At 56.8% G+C, this 15990-nt stretch overlaps 1 protein-coding gene across 1 annotated transcript in view; it reads left to right on the forward strand.

The window, feature by feature from the left end:
- LOC144677992 (tumor necrosis factor receptor superfamily member 3-like) overlaps positions 1-12151 on the forward strand; it is a gene marked incomplete at its 5' end in the record, with an annotated part of 15912 nt that extends 3761 nt beyond the window's left edge. The window contains 7 exons of the mRNA XM_078537930.1: positions 3130-3294; positions 3858-3951; positions 4481-4590; positions 5378-5503; positions 8314-8342; positions 8966-9242; positions 10213-12151. Coding sequence (XP_078394056.1) covers positions 3130-3294; positions 3858-3951; positions 4481-4590; positions 5378-5503; positions 8314-8342; positions 8966-9242; positions 10213-10439 — 1028 coding nt within the window. The remainder of the gene's footprint in view (positions 1-3129; positions 3295-3857; positions 3952-4480; positions 4591-5377; positions 5504-8313; positions 8343-8965; positions 9243-10212) is intronic.
- Positions 12152-15990: the final 3839 nt, after the last annotated feature.

Genomic DNA, 15990 nt, shown 5'->3' on the forward strand with positions numbered 1-15990 from the left:
CCTCACTCCAACTCTACTCAACCACCCTCCGGCCTCACTCCAACTCTACTCAACCTCCCTCCGGCCTCACTCCAACTCTACTCAACCTCCCATCAGCCTCACTCCAACCTTACTCAACCTCCCTCCGGCCTCACTCCAACTCTACTCAACCTCCCATCAGCCTCACTCCAACTTCACCCAACCTCTCTCCAGCCTCACTCCATCTTCACTCAGCCTCTCTCCAGCCTCACTCCATCTTCATTCAACCTCTCTCCAGCCTCACTCCAACTTCACTCAACCTGACTCCAACCTCACTCCAACTGTACTCAACCTCCCTCCAGCCTTACTCCAACTTCACTCAACCTCTCTCCAACCTCACTCCAACTTCACTCAACCTCTCTCCAGCCTCACTCCAACTTCACTCAACCTGACTCCAACTTCACTCAACCTCCCACCAGCCTCACTCCAACTTCACTCAACCTCCCTCCAACCTCACTCCAACTTTACTCAACCTCTCTCCAGCCTCACTCCAACCTTACTCAACCTCCCATCAGCCTCACTCCAACTCTACTCAACCTCCCTCCAGCCTCACTCCAACTTCCCTCAACCTCTCTCCAGCCTCACTCCAACTCTACTCAACCTCTCTCCAGCCTCACTCCAACTTCACTCAACCTGACTCCATCTTTACTCAACCTCCCTCCAGCCTCACTCCAACTTTACTCAACCTCTCTCCAGCCTCACTCCAACTTCACTCAACCTCTCTCCAGCCTCACTCCAACTTTACTCAACCTCTCTCCAGCCTCACTCCAACTTCACCCAACCTCTCTCCATCCTCACTCCAACTTCACTTAACCTGACTCCAACTTTACTCAACCTCTCTCCAGCCTCACTCCAACCTCACTCCATCTTTACTGAACCTCACTCCAACCTTACTGAACCTCACTCCAACCTCACTCCAACTTTACTCAACCTCACTCCAGTTTTACTGAACCTCACTCCAACCTCACTCCAGTTTTACTGAACCTCACTCCAACCTCACTCCAGCTTTACTCAACCTCACTCCAGTTTTACTGAACCTCACTCCAACCTCACTCCTGTTTTACTGAACCTCACTCCAACCTCATTCCAACCTCACTCCAGCTCACTCCAACCTCACTTCAGCTGACCTCCAACCTCACTCCAGTTTCTCAACCTCACTCCAACTTTACTCAACCTCACTCCAACCTCACTCCAAATTTACTCAACCTCACTCCAGTTTTACTCAACCTCACTCCAACCTCACTCCAAATTTACTCGGCCTCACTCCAACTTTGCTCAACCTCACTCCGACCTCAATCCCCCACTCTACCCACACTCCCTCACTCCTGCCTCACTCCCTCACTTCCCCTCACTCCCTCATCCCACCCCGACTCCCTCACCCCCCCCTCTAACCCCCCACTCCCCCACTCTCCCCTCACTCCCTTATACCACCCTCAATCCCCCACTTCACCCTCAATCCCTCACCCCTCCGTCACTCCCTCACTCCACACCTACCCCACCCCCCCCCAGCCCTGCCTTCCACCCTCACTCCCTCCCTCACTCTACCCTCACTTCCTCACTCTACCCTCGCTCCACCACCACTCCCTCTCACTCAATCTTGACCTCACTCCAACCTCAACCTCACTCCAGGCTCACCTGGAGTATTGCATATCATCTGAAATCTAGCATTAGTCCAATAGAAAACTAAACGTAAACCATTAACAAAACATTTCTCTCTTCAGCAAGATTCTGGTAAGATGTACTTAAGGGCAGGCCAGACAAACATATTCGAACTTCTCCACTTTGGCCGGAGAATAGAAATGCAAAATATGGAAAAGTTAGTACACAGATGCAGCAGGTGATTGGGAAATCAAATGGAATATTGGCCTTTTATTGCAAGGGAGATGGAGTATAAAAATAGGGAAGTCTTGCTACAACTATACAGGGTGTTGGCGATTCCGCAGCTGGAGTACTATGTAGAGTTTGGTCTCCTTACTTAAGGAGGGACATTCTTGCTTTGGAAGCATTTCAGAGAAGGTTCTCCATACCCCTAAAAAACTCACTCTGAACCCCTCAGACCCTCACCCGGAACCCCCTCAGACCCTCACCATGAACCCCTCAAACCCTCACTCTGAAACCCCTCAAACCCTCACTCTGAACCCCAAACCGAACCCTAACCCTGGCCCTAATGCTAAAACTGAGTTGAGGCCTAACCCTGACTCTGACTCGAACCCTGATCCTAACCCTAACCCTCAGCACGGCCCTAACCCCTAACCCTAAACCTGACCCCCAACTCCCAACCGCGAACCGTAGCCTGGAAGCTGATACCCTAACCCAAACTCCAAGCCCTAACCCCTAACTCTAACCCCAAACCCTGACCCCTAAACCCTAACCCCTAAACACTAATCCTTAACGCTAACTCCTAACCCTAACCATAAATCCTAACCCCTAACCCTAACCCCTAATCCCTAACCCCTAACCTTTAATACCTAACCTATAATCCCTAACCCTAACCATAAGTCATAGCCCCTAACCCTAACCCCTAAACCATAACCCCTAACCCTAACCATAAATCTTAACCCCTAACCCCTAACCCTAACCCCTAACCCTAACCATAAACCTTAACCTCTAACCCCAACCCTAACCCCTAAACCCTAACCCCTAACCCTAACCATAAACCTTAACCCCTAACCGCTAACCCTAACCCCTAAACCCTAAACCCTAACCCTAACCATAAACCTTAACCCCTAACCCTAACCATAAACCATAACCTCTAACCCGAACCCCTAAACTCTAAACCCTAACCCTAACCATAAACGATAACCTCTAATCCGAACCCCTAAACCCTAACCCCTAATCCTAACCATAAACCTTAACCCCTAACCCTAACTCCTAACTCTAACCATAAACCTTAACCCCTAACCCATAACTCCTAACCCTAACCATAAATCTTAATGCCTAACCCTAACTCCTAACCCTAACAATAAATCCTAACCCCTAACCCTAACCCTTAACATTAACCCGAACCCCTAAACCCTAACCCCGAAACTCTAACCCTAACTCCTGACCCCTGACCCCTTACCCCTAGAAACCTGACCCCAAAACCTCACTATTTTTCTATCCTTCTGCCAGAGCTCGAACTGATTCAGCTCCAGGAATGCACTAAGCAGACAAAGAGAAAGTGTGTATGCAAACCGGGAACATACTGCAAGACGGGAGTGGATGAGAGCGACACCACATGCAGCAATTGTTGGCCTCATAGTCCCTGTCCCCCCGGACAAGGGGTCAGGATGCTAGGTACAATCTCTAAAACATTGCGCTGGAAAGTCAGCGCTGAGGGAGCGCCGCACTGTCGGGGGGTCAGTGCTGAGGGAGCGCCGCACTGTCGGAGGGTCAGTGCTGAGGGAGCGCCGCACTGTCGGGGGGTCAGTGCTGAGGGAGCGCCGCACTGTCGGAGGGTCAGTGCTGAGGGAGCGCCGCACTGTCGGAGGGTCAGTGCTGAGGGAGCGCCGCACTGTCGGAGGGTCAGTACTGAGGGAGCGCCGCACTGTCGGAGGGTCAGTACTGAGGGAGCGCCGCACTGTCGGAGGGTCAGTACTGAGGGAGAGCCGCACTGTCGGGGGATCAGTGCTGAGGGAGAGCCGCACTGTCGGAAGGTCAGTGCTGAGGGAGAGCCGCACTGTCGGAGGGTCAGTGCTGAGGGAGCGCCGCACTGTCGGAGGGTCAGTGCTGAGGGAGCGCCGCACTGTCGGAGGGTCAGTACTGAGGGAGCGCCGCACTGTCGGAGGGTCAGTACTGAGGGAGAGCCGCACTGTAGGAGGGTCAGTAATGCAGTTCTCCCTTGTCTCTCTCTCCCACAGGTAATTATAGCGCTAACACTGTGTGTGCCGTCTGCACAGAGGGAACATTCTCCAACATCTCGTCAGATACACAGAGGTGTCAGCCACACACTGAGTGAGTACAACTGACAGACCCCACCTCGGGTCCCAGAGCAGGTGGGGGTCACAGAGATAGGGAGGGGTGTAGGGGCTGGAGGAGGTTACAGAGATAGGGTGGGTTGTAGGGGCTGAAGGAGGTTACAGAGATAGGGAGGGGTGTAGGGGCTGGAGGAGGTTACAGAGATAGGGAGGGTTGTAGGGGGCTGGAGGAGGTTACCGAGATAGGGAGGGGTGTAGGGGCTGGAGGAGGTTACAGAGATAGGGAGGGATGTAGGGGCTGGAGGAGGTTACAGATATAGGGAGGGGTGAAGGGTCTGGAGGAGGTTACAGAGATAGGGGGGGTGAAGGGTCTGGAGGAGGTTACAGAGATAGGAAGGAGTGTAGGGTCTGGAGGAGGTTACAGAGTTGGGGAGAGTGTTGGGACTGGTGGAAGGGGTTGGATGGGACTGATAGGCCTCATCCTCTCTGCTCCCCGATGTTCCTTTGCTGTTTCTTCGATGATGACCTGCTGGGGAAGGTCTGAACTTGTTGCCTTTCTCCGACAGCTGTTCGACTCGGGGAGGATTCACTGTCAAACGTGGCAACTCGACTACAGACACCGAGTGCCAAACTCACCTGGCGGGTCCGCTGGGACAGTCTGGGGAAAATGACACAGGTAAGGTGCAGATTCCACCTCTCCCCACTCTCAGAATACCGGCCATGTACTGCAGGAGAGGGAGGGTCAGTGCTTAGAGAGCGCCGCACTGTCGGAGGGTCAGTGCTTAGGGAGCGCCGCACTGTCGGAGGGTCAGTGCTGAGGGAGCGCCGCACTGTCGGAGGGTCAGTGCTGAGGGAGCGCCGCACTGTCGGAGGGTCAGTGCTTAGGGAGCGCCGCACTGTCGGAGGGTCAGTACTGAGGGAGCGCCGCACTGTCGGAGGGTCAGTACTGAGGGAGCGCCGCATTGTCAGAGTGTCAGTGCTGAGGGAGCGCCACACTGTCGGAGGGTCTGTACTGAGGGAGAGCCGCACTGTCGGAGGGTCAGTGATGAGGGAGAGCTGCACTGTCGGAGGGTCAGTGCTGAGGGAGAGCCGCACTGTCGGAGGGACAGTGCTGAGGGAGCGCCGCACTGTCGGAGGGTCAGTGCTGAGGGAGCACAGCACTGTCGGAATCAATTTCAGTGAGATTAGTTGGGGGATTGATACAGGGCAATGGGGAGAGAGCGGGACAGTGGGATTAGTTTGGGGATTGATACAGGGCAATGGGGAGAGAGCGGGACAGTGGGATTAGTTTGGGGATTGATACAGGGCAATGGGGAGAGAGCGGGACAGTGGGATTAGTTTGGGGATCGATACTGGGCTGAGGGGCACTGGGATTGGGGTATCGGGGTTTGTCGGCCATTTTGAGCGGCGGCCATTTTGTGGTCCCGCAGTCTTGTGCATTAACCTGTCCCGTCTGTTCACAGGCCCCACCTCCATTCCTCTGCTCATCCTCTCCGCCCTCCTGTTCCTCAGCGTCGTCACCATCAGCCTCTGCCTCCTGCAGGGACTGGGCAAGCAGTGGCCACTGCAGCTCAGCTGCTTCAAGAAGGGTGAGTCCTCGAAGCCTGAACTTAGGCCCTTAGCTAATCGTGAGGGCTGGCGAGTGTTGGGCGGGGGCTTTGGGGGTTTGGGGAGGGAAGGAGGGAGCATCAGGGGCGGAAGTGGGCAGCTGAGGAGGGTGAAGCTATCCGGCACCTCGAGCCTGTCCCCGTATTTCCTAATACGGTCAGCACTGGTCATGTGACCTGCGCCGCTTGCCCCTTATAATCCCTCAACTCCCCGGCGCCCCGACATAATGTAATTGTGCAACCATCAGCGAACATCCCCACTTCTGACCTTACGATGGAAGGAAGGTCATTGAGGTAGCAGCTGAAGATGGTTGGGCCGAGGACACTAACCCTGAGGAACTCCTGCAGTGATGTCCCGGGAGCTGAGATGACTGACCTCCGACAACCGCAACCATCTTCCTTCGCGCTGGGTATGACTCCGACCAGCGGGAGAGTTTTCCCCCCCTGATTCCCATCGACTCCAGTTTCGCCAGGGCTCCTTGATGCCACACTCGGTCGAATGCTGCCTCGATGTCGAGGGCAGTCGCTCTTCACCTCAACACGGGAGTTCAGCTCTTCTGTCCATGTTTGAACCAAGGCTGTAATGAGGTCGGGAGCTGAGTGGCCCTGGCGGAACCCAAACTGGGCATCAGTGAGCAGGTTATTGCTAAGCAAGTGCCTCTGGATAACGGTATTGATGATCCCTTCCATTACTTTACTGATGATGGAGAGTAGACTGATGCAGCGGTAATTGGCCGGGTTGGATTTGTCCTGCTTTTTGTGTACAGGACATACCTGGGCAATTTTCCACATAGCCGGGTAGATGCCAGTGTTGTAGCTGTACTGGAACAGCTTGGCTAGGGGCACGGCAAGTTCTGGAGCACAAGTCTTCAGTACTATTGCCGGAATATTGTCAGGGCCCATAGCCTTTACAGTATCCAGTGCCTTCAGCCGTTTCTTGATATCACGTGGAGTGAATCGAATTGGCTGAAGACTGGCATCTGTGATGCTGGGGACCTCCGGATGAGGCCGAGATGGATCATCCACTTGGCACTTCTGGCCGAAGATTGTAGCAAATGCTTCAGCCTTATCTCTTGCACTGATGTGCTGGGCTCCTCCATCATCGAGGATGGGGATATTTGTGGGGGTCACCTCCTCCAGTGAGTTGTTTGATTATTCACCACCATTCACGGCTGGATGTGGCAGGACTGCAGGGCTTAGATCTGATCCGTTGGTTGTGGGATCGCTTGGTCCTGTCCATCACTTGCCGCTTATGCTGTTTGGCAGGCAAGTAGTCCTGTGTTATAGCTTCACCAGGGTTGACACCTCATTTTTAGGTAGGCCTGGTGCTGCTCCTGGCATGCCCTCCTGCACTCTTCATTGAACCAGGGCTGATCCTTGACGGTAACGGTAGAGTGGGGGGATATGAGGTTACAGATTGTGTTCGAGTACAATTCTGCTGCTGCTGATGGCCCACAGCGCCTCATGGATGGCCAGTCTTGAGTTGCTAGATCTGTCTGAAATCTATCCCCTTTAGCACGGTGGTCGTGCCACACAACACAATGGAGGGTATCCTCAATGTGAAGGTGGGGCTTTGTCTCCACAAGGACTGTGCGGTGGTCACTCCTACCCATACTGTCATGGACAGAGGCATCTGTAGCAGACAGGTTGGTGAGGATGAGGTCAAGTATGTTTTTCCCCTCTTGTTGGTTCCCTCACCACCTGCTGCAGACCCGGTCTAGCAGCTATGTCCTTTAGGACTCGGCCAGCTCGGTCAGTAGTGGTGCTACCGAGACACTCTTGGTGATGGGCATTGAAGTCCCCCACCCACCCTGAGTACATTCTGCACCCTTTCCACCCCTCAGTGCTCCCTCCAAGTGATGTTCAACATGGAGGGAGCACTGATTCAACAGCTGAGGGATGGCGGGAGGTGGTAACCAAATGGAGGTTTCCTTGCACACGTTTGACCTGATGCCCCTGAGACTTCACGGGGGTCCGGAGTCGATGTTGAGGACTCTCTAGGGCAACTCCCTCCTGACTGTATACCGCCACCTCTGCTGGGGCTGTCCTGCTGGTGGGACAGGACGTACCCAGGGGTGGTGATGGTGATCCCTGGGACACTGGTCATAAGGTACGAGGGACAGGACATACCCAGGGGTGGTGATGGTGATCCCTGGGACACTGGCTATAGGGTATGATCCTGTGAGGATGACTATGTCGGGCTGTTGCTTGACTAGTCTGGGAGACGGCTCACCCAATGTTGGCACTAGCCCCCAGATGTTAGTCAGGAGGGCTTTTGGAGGGTCGACAGAGCTGCGATTGCCCTCGTCGTTTCCGGTGCCTGGGTCCACGCCGGGTGGTCCGTCCGGGTTTCATTCCTTTTTTGAGACTTTTTGTTAACGGTTCAATACAACTGGGTGGCCAGTTCAGAGGGCACTCCAGTCGATACTCCAGGAGGTTACAGAGATAGGGAGGGGTGTAGGGGCTGGAGGAGGTTATAGAGATAGGGAAGGGTGCAGGGGCTGGAGTAGGTTACAGAGATAGGGAGAGGTGTAGGGGCTGGAGGAGGTTACAGAGATAGGGAGGGGTGTAGGGACTGGAGGAGGTTACAGAGATAGGGAGGGGTGTAGGGGCTGGAGGAGGTTACAGAGATAGGGAGGGGTGTAGGGGGCTGGAGGAGGTCACAGAGATAGGGAGGGGTGTAAGGGCTGGGAGGGGATTACAGAGATAGGGAGGGATGTAGGGACTGGAGGGAAGGTAGTTTTGGAGGTCGGAATGTTAATGACCCTCCTGTCGTTTTTTTCTCTCCGTAGTTTTCAAAAGCTGCATCTCGGACCCAGAGGTAAGTCCCAGAATTTAAAAAATAGCCGGCATCTATCCCAGTGTGTCCTCTTTCTATATCCCTCTGTTCTCCGGTGTCTCATCTCTCCGTATCCCCATGTTCCCCAGTGTGTCATCTCTCCGTATCCCCCTGCTCGCCGATGTGTCCTCTCTCTATATCCCCCTGTTCCCCAGTGTGTCCTCTCTCCATATCCCCCTGTTCCCTGGTGTGTCCTCTCTCTGTATCCCTCTGTTCCCTGGTGTGTCCTCTCTCTATATCCCTCTGTTCCCTGGTGTGTCCTCTCTCCATATCCCTCTGTTCCCCGGTGTGTCCTCTCTCCATATCCCCCTGTTCCCCGGTGTGTCCTCTCTCTGTATCCCCCTGTTCACCGGTGTGTCATCTCTCCGTATCCCCCTGTTCTCCAGTGTGTCCTCTCTCCATATCCCCCTGTTCACCGGTGTGTCATCTCTCCGTATCCCCCTGTTCTCCAGTGTGTCCTCTCTCCATATCCCCCTGTTCACCGGCGTGTCATCTCTCCGTATCCCCCTGTTCTCCGGTGTGTCATCTCTCCGTATCCCCCTGTTCCCCGCAGCGCCCACCCCCTCTACCCCACCCCCCGCATCAGAGCCTGTCTTGTTCCTCAGGCTCAGACCACCGAGGGACGCTGTCCGGACGCGCACCGGGCGGAGCAACTCCTGTCCACAGCGGAGAGTCCGGAGCGTCAGGCTCTGCCACCGACCTTCACCTCCCAACTTCGGGAGTCGGAGATCCTTCAGGAGCGGGCCTGTGAGCAGGACACAGCAGCCAACATGAGCACCGTGCACCCGGGTCCAAGCCGGAGCAGGGAAGAGGGACCAGGTCCGAGCAGCCAGACAGCGGGAATACCGGAAAAAGACGCGGACAAATCGACGGGAATAATCGGTAAGTCCCAGCGCTGAACTGCTCCCTCATTGCGCTGAGTGTGGTCTAACCGAGGGGGATACGGAGACCGGAACTGTGCACGGTGCTCAGAGTGTGGTCTAACCGAGGGGGATACGGAGACCGGAACTGTGCACGGTGCTCCGAGTGTGGTCTAACCGAGGGGGATACGGAGACCGGAACTGTGCACGGTGCTCCGAGTGTGGTCTAACCGAGGGGGATACAGAGACCGGAACTGTGCACGGTGCTCAGAGTGTGGTCTAACCGAGGGGGATACGGAGACCGGAACTGTGCACGGTGCTCCGAGTGTGGTCTAACCGAGGGGGATACGGAGACCGGAACTTGTGCACGGTGCTCCGAGTGTGGTCTAACCGAGGGGGATACGGAGACCGGAACTGTGCACGGTGCTCCGAGTGTGGTCTAACCGAGGGGGATACGGAGACCGGAACTGTGCACGGTTCTCCGAGTGTGGTCTAACCGAGGGGGGGATACGGAGACCGGAACTGTGCACGGTGCTCAGAGTGTGGTCTAACCGAGGGGGATACGGAGACCGGAACTGTGCACGGTGCTCCGAGTGTGGTCTAACCGAGGGGGATACGGAGACCGGAACTGTGCACAGTGCTCCGAGTGTGGTCCAACCGAGGGGGGGATACGGAGACCGGAACTGTGCACGGTGCTCCGAGTGTGGTCTAACCGAGGGGGATACGGAGACCGGAACTGTGCAAGGTGCTCCGAGTGTGGTCTAACCGAGGGGGGGATACGGAGACCGGAACTGTGCACGGCGCTCCGAGTGTGGTCTAACCGAGGGGGATACGGAGACCGGAACTGTGCATGGTGATCCGAGTGCGGCGCTCCCTCAGCGCTGACCCCGGTTGAGGGGGGTGGGGGGATGGTTTGCGGCGGGAGAGGGAACACGGCCGGTTGTTAAATCTCTCCTTCTCGCTCCCCCCTCGCCCACCCACCCTCTCTGCAGGTCCCGTCTTCATCTACAACCCATCCCGAGTGTACGTGGGGGTGATCAGCAACCGATGGGCCTCCCAACGCAGTCTGCGCGCCGCCGAGGACACTGGGTCCAGTGAAGGGACTCTCCGCTTCCCACAGGAGGAACAGGGGACAGCGGAGAGGGAGAGCGGGGCCCTGCCTGAGCAGGAATGTGGGAAGGAGAGCCACCTTCCAGAGTCTGTAGCCGAGGAAGCCTAGGCCCCCAGCTCACCAGCTCCCCACCCCCACCACCTCCCCACCTCCCCACCCCCAACCGAGGGCGATTGGCGCAGGCAGAGGGCGTGGAGGGTCCCGGTGCTTTCCGCTCCCTCAGCACTGACCCTCCGACAGTGCGGATCTCCCTCAGCACTGACCCTCCGACAGTGCGGCTCTCCCTCAGCACTGACCCTCCGACAGTGCGGCTCTCCCTCAGCACTGACCCTCCGACAGTGCGGCTCTCCCTCAGCACTGACCCTCCGACAGTGCGGCTCTCCCTCAGTACTGACCCTCCGACAGTGCAGCTCTCCCTCAGCACTGACCCTCCGACAGTGCGGCGCTCCCTCAGCACTGACCCTCCGACAGTGCAGCTCTCCCTCAGCACTGACCCTCCGACAGTGCGGCGCTCCCTCAGCACTGACCCTCCGACAGTGCGGCGCTGCCTCAGTACTAACCCTCCGACAGTGCAGCACTCCCTCAGCACTGACCCTCCGACAGTGCGGCGCTCCCTCAGCACTGACCCTCCGACAGTGCGGATCTCCCTCAGCACTGACCCTCCGACAGTGCGGCGCTCCCTCAGCACTGACCCGCCAACAGTGCGGCGCCCCCTCAGTACTGACCCTCCAACAGTGCGGCGCCCCCTCAGTACTGACCCTCCGACAGTGCGGCGCTCCCTCAGCACTGACCCTCCAACAGTGCGGCGCCCCCTCAGTACTGACCCTCCAACAGTGCGGCGCCCCCTCAGTACTGACCCTCCAACAGTGCGGCGCCCCCTCAGCACTGACCCTCCGACATTGAGGTGCTCCATCTGTTCTCGTTTAACTGTTAACATTGTCAATGTGAAATAAAGTCAATTTATTTTTCCGATATCCATCATTGTGCAGAGAGTCTTGAATTGGGAGTGAAGGCTGTTCAGGACAACCACCCACCTACTTCCCTTCTGCAGGGTCCTGTTCCACCTGTTCTGACCTCAATTCTTCCCTCAGGACAAATGTTTGAGTTGACAGGTGAGAGGTTTGAAGGCGTTCAGTGAGGTGAGCACCCTGGGAGTCTGTCTGAATCCTCTCGAATATCTCCACAAGCGGATCTCTGTCCAGACTGAGCTGGGCGGCTGTAGCTCTGCCAGAGTTTCCGGGTTCCTCTCCAACACTAAGACACCACACTCATGTCCCAAGGGGAATGGACAGACACACACACACACACACACACACTGTCACACACACACACACAGTCACACACACACACAGTCACACACACACACAGTCACACACACACACACATACACACACACACACACACAGTCACACACTGTCACACACTCACACACACACACTGTCACACACACACACACTGTCACACATACACACACTGTCACACACACACACACACACACACTGTCACACATACACACACTGTCTCACACACACACACTGTCACACATACACACACACAAACACACACTGTCACACATACACACACTGTCACACATACACACACTGTCACATACTCACACACACACACTGTCACACATACACACACTCTCACACATACACAAACACACACACTGTCACACACACACACACACACACAAACACACACTGTCATACATACACACACAAACACACACTGTCACACACACACACACTGTCACACATACACACACTGTCACACACACACACACACACACACACACACTGTCACACATACACACACTGTCTCACACACTGTCACACATACACACACACAAACACACACTGTCACACATACACACTGTCACACATACACACACTGTCACATACTCACACACACACACTGTCACACATACACACACTGTCACACATACACACAATGTCACACACTCACACACACACACTCTCACACATACACAAACACACACACACAAACACACACACTGTCACACACACACACACACACACAACACACACTGTCATACATACACACACAAACACACACTGTCACACACACACAAACACACACACACGGTAACATACTCACACACACACACACACACTGTCACACACACACTCTCACACACACACACACACACACACTGTCTCACACACACACACAGTGTCTCACACACACACACACACACACTGTCACATACACACACACATTGTCACACACACACAGTGTCACATACACACACACTGTCACACACATACCATGTCACATACACTGTCACACATACACACACACACAGTGTCACATACACACACACTGTCACACACATACCATGTCACATACACTGTCACACATACACATACACACACACACACTGTCACACATACACACACACACTGTCACACATACAAACACACACTGTCACACACACAAACACTGTCACACACACACACTGTAACACACACACACACATAATATCACACACATACTCGAGTGAGAAAGAGAGAGAGAGAGACAGAGAGAGAGAGAGACAAACAGAGATAGAGAGTAAGAGACAGAGAGAGAGCGAGAGACGGAGACAGAGCGAGCGACAGAAAGAGAGAGAGAGAGAGACAGACAGACAGAGATAGAGAGCAAAAGATAGAAAGAGAGAGAGACAGAGAGAGACACACAGAAAGAGACAGAGAGAGAGAAAGAGAGAGAAACAGAGATAGATAGAGACAGAGAGAGACGTATTACAAACAGTCACACAATTGAATCCCAGTCAAATTCATCCTGGATCTCACTGCCGGAGCTGAACAGTCTCTGAGTGGAAATCACTGTGAAAACACAACACATACAGAGTAAAGCTCCCTCTACAATGTCCCCATCAAACACTCCCAGGACAGGTACAGCACGGGGTTAGATACAGAGTAAAGCTCCCTCTACACTGTCCCCATCAAACACTCTCGGGACGGGTACAGCACGGGGTTAGATACAGAGTGTGGTGACCCTCACCTTGCCGGGGAATAGTGAGTTTGTTGTGTGAGGTGAGGAGGTCGGGAATGTGGGGTTTATTGCCTGTTGCTGGCTGTGGATTTCCAGGCTGTGTCTGTTCAGTCTGCTTCTCCATGTGATCTGTGGGACAGAGAGACAGCCCATTAAATGATAACACTGTCCTGTTTAACCCTCCCCGTTCACTTTAACCCTCCTTTCCTCCTTAACCCTGCCTGTCCCCTTTAACCCTCCCTGTCACACTTATCCCTCCCTATCCCACTTAACCCTCCCTGTCGCACTTAACCATCGGTGTCCCATTTAACCCTCCCTGTCACCTTTATCCCTCCCTGTCACCTTTAACCTTCCATGTCCCCTTTAACCCTCCCTATCCCACTTAACCCTCCCTGTCCCCTTTAACCCTCCCTTTCTCATTTAACCCTCCCTGTCCCATTTAACTTTCCATGTCCCCTTTAACCCTCCCTGTCCCCTTTAACCCTCCCTTTCTCACTTAACCCTCCCTGTCCCCTTTAACCCTCCCTGTCCCATTTAACCTTCCATGTCCCCTTTAACCCTCCCTGTCACCTTTAACCCTCCCTGTCACCTTTAACCCTCCCTGTCCCCTTTAACCCTCCCTGTCTCACCTAACCGTCCCTGTCCCACTTAATCCTCCCTGTCCCTCTAACCCTCCCCGTCCCCTTTAACCCTCCCTGTCCCCATTAACCCTCCCTGTCCCGTTAAACCTCCCCATCTCCTTTATCCCTCCCTGTCCCCTTTATCCCTCCCTGTCCCTTTAACCCTTCCCCCGTCCCCTTTAACCCTCCCCGTTCCCTTTAACCCTCCCTGTCCCCTTTATCCCTCCCTGTCCCCTTTAACCCTCCCCCGTCCCCTTTAACCCGCACCATCCCCATTAACCCTCCCCATCCCGTTAAACCTCCCCGTCCCCTTTATCCCTCCCTGTCCCCTTTAACCCTCCCCCCGTCCCCTTTAACCCTCCCCGGTCCCCTTTAGCCCTCCCCCGTCCCCTTTAACCCTCCCCGGTCCCCTTTAGCCCTCCCCCGTCCCCTTTAACCCTCCCCCCGTCCCCTTTAGCCCTCCCCCGTCCCCTTTAACCCCGTGTTGACCCCCTCGCCGCTGCCTCTCCCTCTCTCTCTCTCTCTCTCTAGGCCTCACCGTCCCCCTGACCGTGGGCCCCGCTAGGCCCGGAGCCTGGGCCTCGATTACGCCGCACAGCCTGAAGGCCCGGTCCAGCCAGCCGTAGAGGTCCTGGAACTGGGCTTGGTCGAGGGGTGGGAGCTCGCCGTCGACTGCTGGGTTCTCAGTCAGCCCTGTGTGGGTGGGGGGAGAGATCGAGAGAGAGGAAACCACCATTAGACTCAACCTGAGAGAATCAAGAGCCGCGCAGGGTGGGGAGTGGGGTGAGGGTGGGGGGTGAGGGTGGGGGGTGGGGGGTGGGTGTGTTGGGGGTGGGGGTGGGGGGTGGGGGTGGGGTGGGGGGGTGGGGGGTGGGGTGTGTTGGGGGTGGGGGTGGGGGTGGGGGGTGGGGGGTGGGTGTGTTGGGGGTGGGGTGAGGGTGGGGGTGGGGTGGGGGTGGGGGGGGGGTGGGTGTGTTGGGGGTGGGGGTGGGGGGTGGGGGGTGGGTGTGTTGGGGGTGGGGGTGGGGGGTGGGGGTGGGGGGTGGGTGTGTTGGGGGTGGGGGTGAGGGTGGGGGGTGGGTGTGTTGGGGGTGGGGGTGAGGGTGGGGGGTGGGTGTGTTGGGGGTGGGGGTGGGGGGTGGGGGTGGGGGGTGGGGGTGGGGGTGGGGGGTGGGGGGTGGGTGTTATGGGGGTGGGTGTTATGGGGGTGGGTGTGTTGGGGGTGGGGGTGAGGGTGGGGGTGGGTGTGTTGGGGGTGGTGGGGTGAGGGTGGGGGTGGGTGTGTTGGGGGTGGGGGTGAGGGTGGGGGGTGGGTGTGTTGGGGGTGGGGGTGAGGGTGGGGGGTGGGGGGTGGGTGTGTTGGGGGTGGGGGTGAGGGTGGGGGGTGGGTGTGTTGGGGGTGGGGGTGGGGGTGGGGGGTGGGTGTGTTGGGGGTGGGGGTGAGGGTGGGGGGTGGGTGTGTTGGGGGTGGGGGTGGGGTGGGGGTGGGGGGTGGGGTGTGTTGGGGGTGGGGGTGAGGGTGGGGGGTGGGTGTGTTGGGGGTGGGGGTGAGGGTGGGGGGTGGGTGGGTGGGGGTGGGGTGGTGGGGTGGGGGGTGGGGGGTGGGTGTGTGGGGTGGGGGTGGGTGTGTTGGGGGTGGGGGTGGGGTGGGGTGGGGGTGGGGGGTGGGGGGTGGGTGTGTTGGGGGGTGGGGGTGGGGGGGGGGGGGTGGGGGGTGGGGGGGGTGTGGTGGGGTGGGGGTGTGGGGGGGGGGGGGGGTTGGGGGTGGGGGTGGGGTGGGGGTGGGTGTGTGGGGGTGGGGGTGGGGGGGGGGGGGGGTGGTGTGGGGGGGGGGGGGGGGTGGGGGTGGGGGTGAAAGGTGAAGCGTTCGCAATGCCACTGGGGTCGGAGGTCGACGCCAGGGCTCCGGCCCCACCCTCTCCTCCCCCCCATTTACCCCGTACCCTCCCGCCCCCACTCCCCCCTCCCCACTCCCCCCTCCCCACTCCCTCCCTCCCTCCCCCCATTTACCCCCGTACCCT

This window comes from Cetorhinus maximus, unplaced genomic scaffold (assembly GCF_964194155.1).
Source record: "Cetorhinus maximus unplaced genomic scaffold, sCetMax3.hap1.1 HAP1_SCAFFOLD_3384, whole genome shotgun sequence".
NCBI classification, from domain to species: Eukaryota; Metazoa; Chordata; class Chondrichthyes; order Lamniformes; family Cetorhinidae; genus Cetorhinus; species Cetorhinus maximus.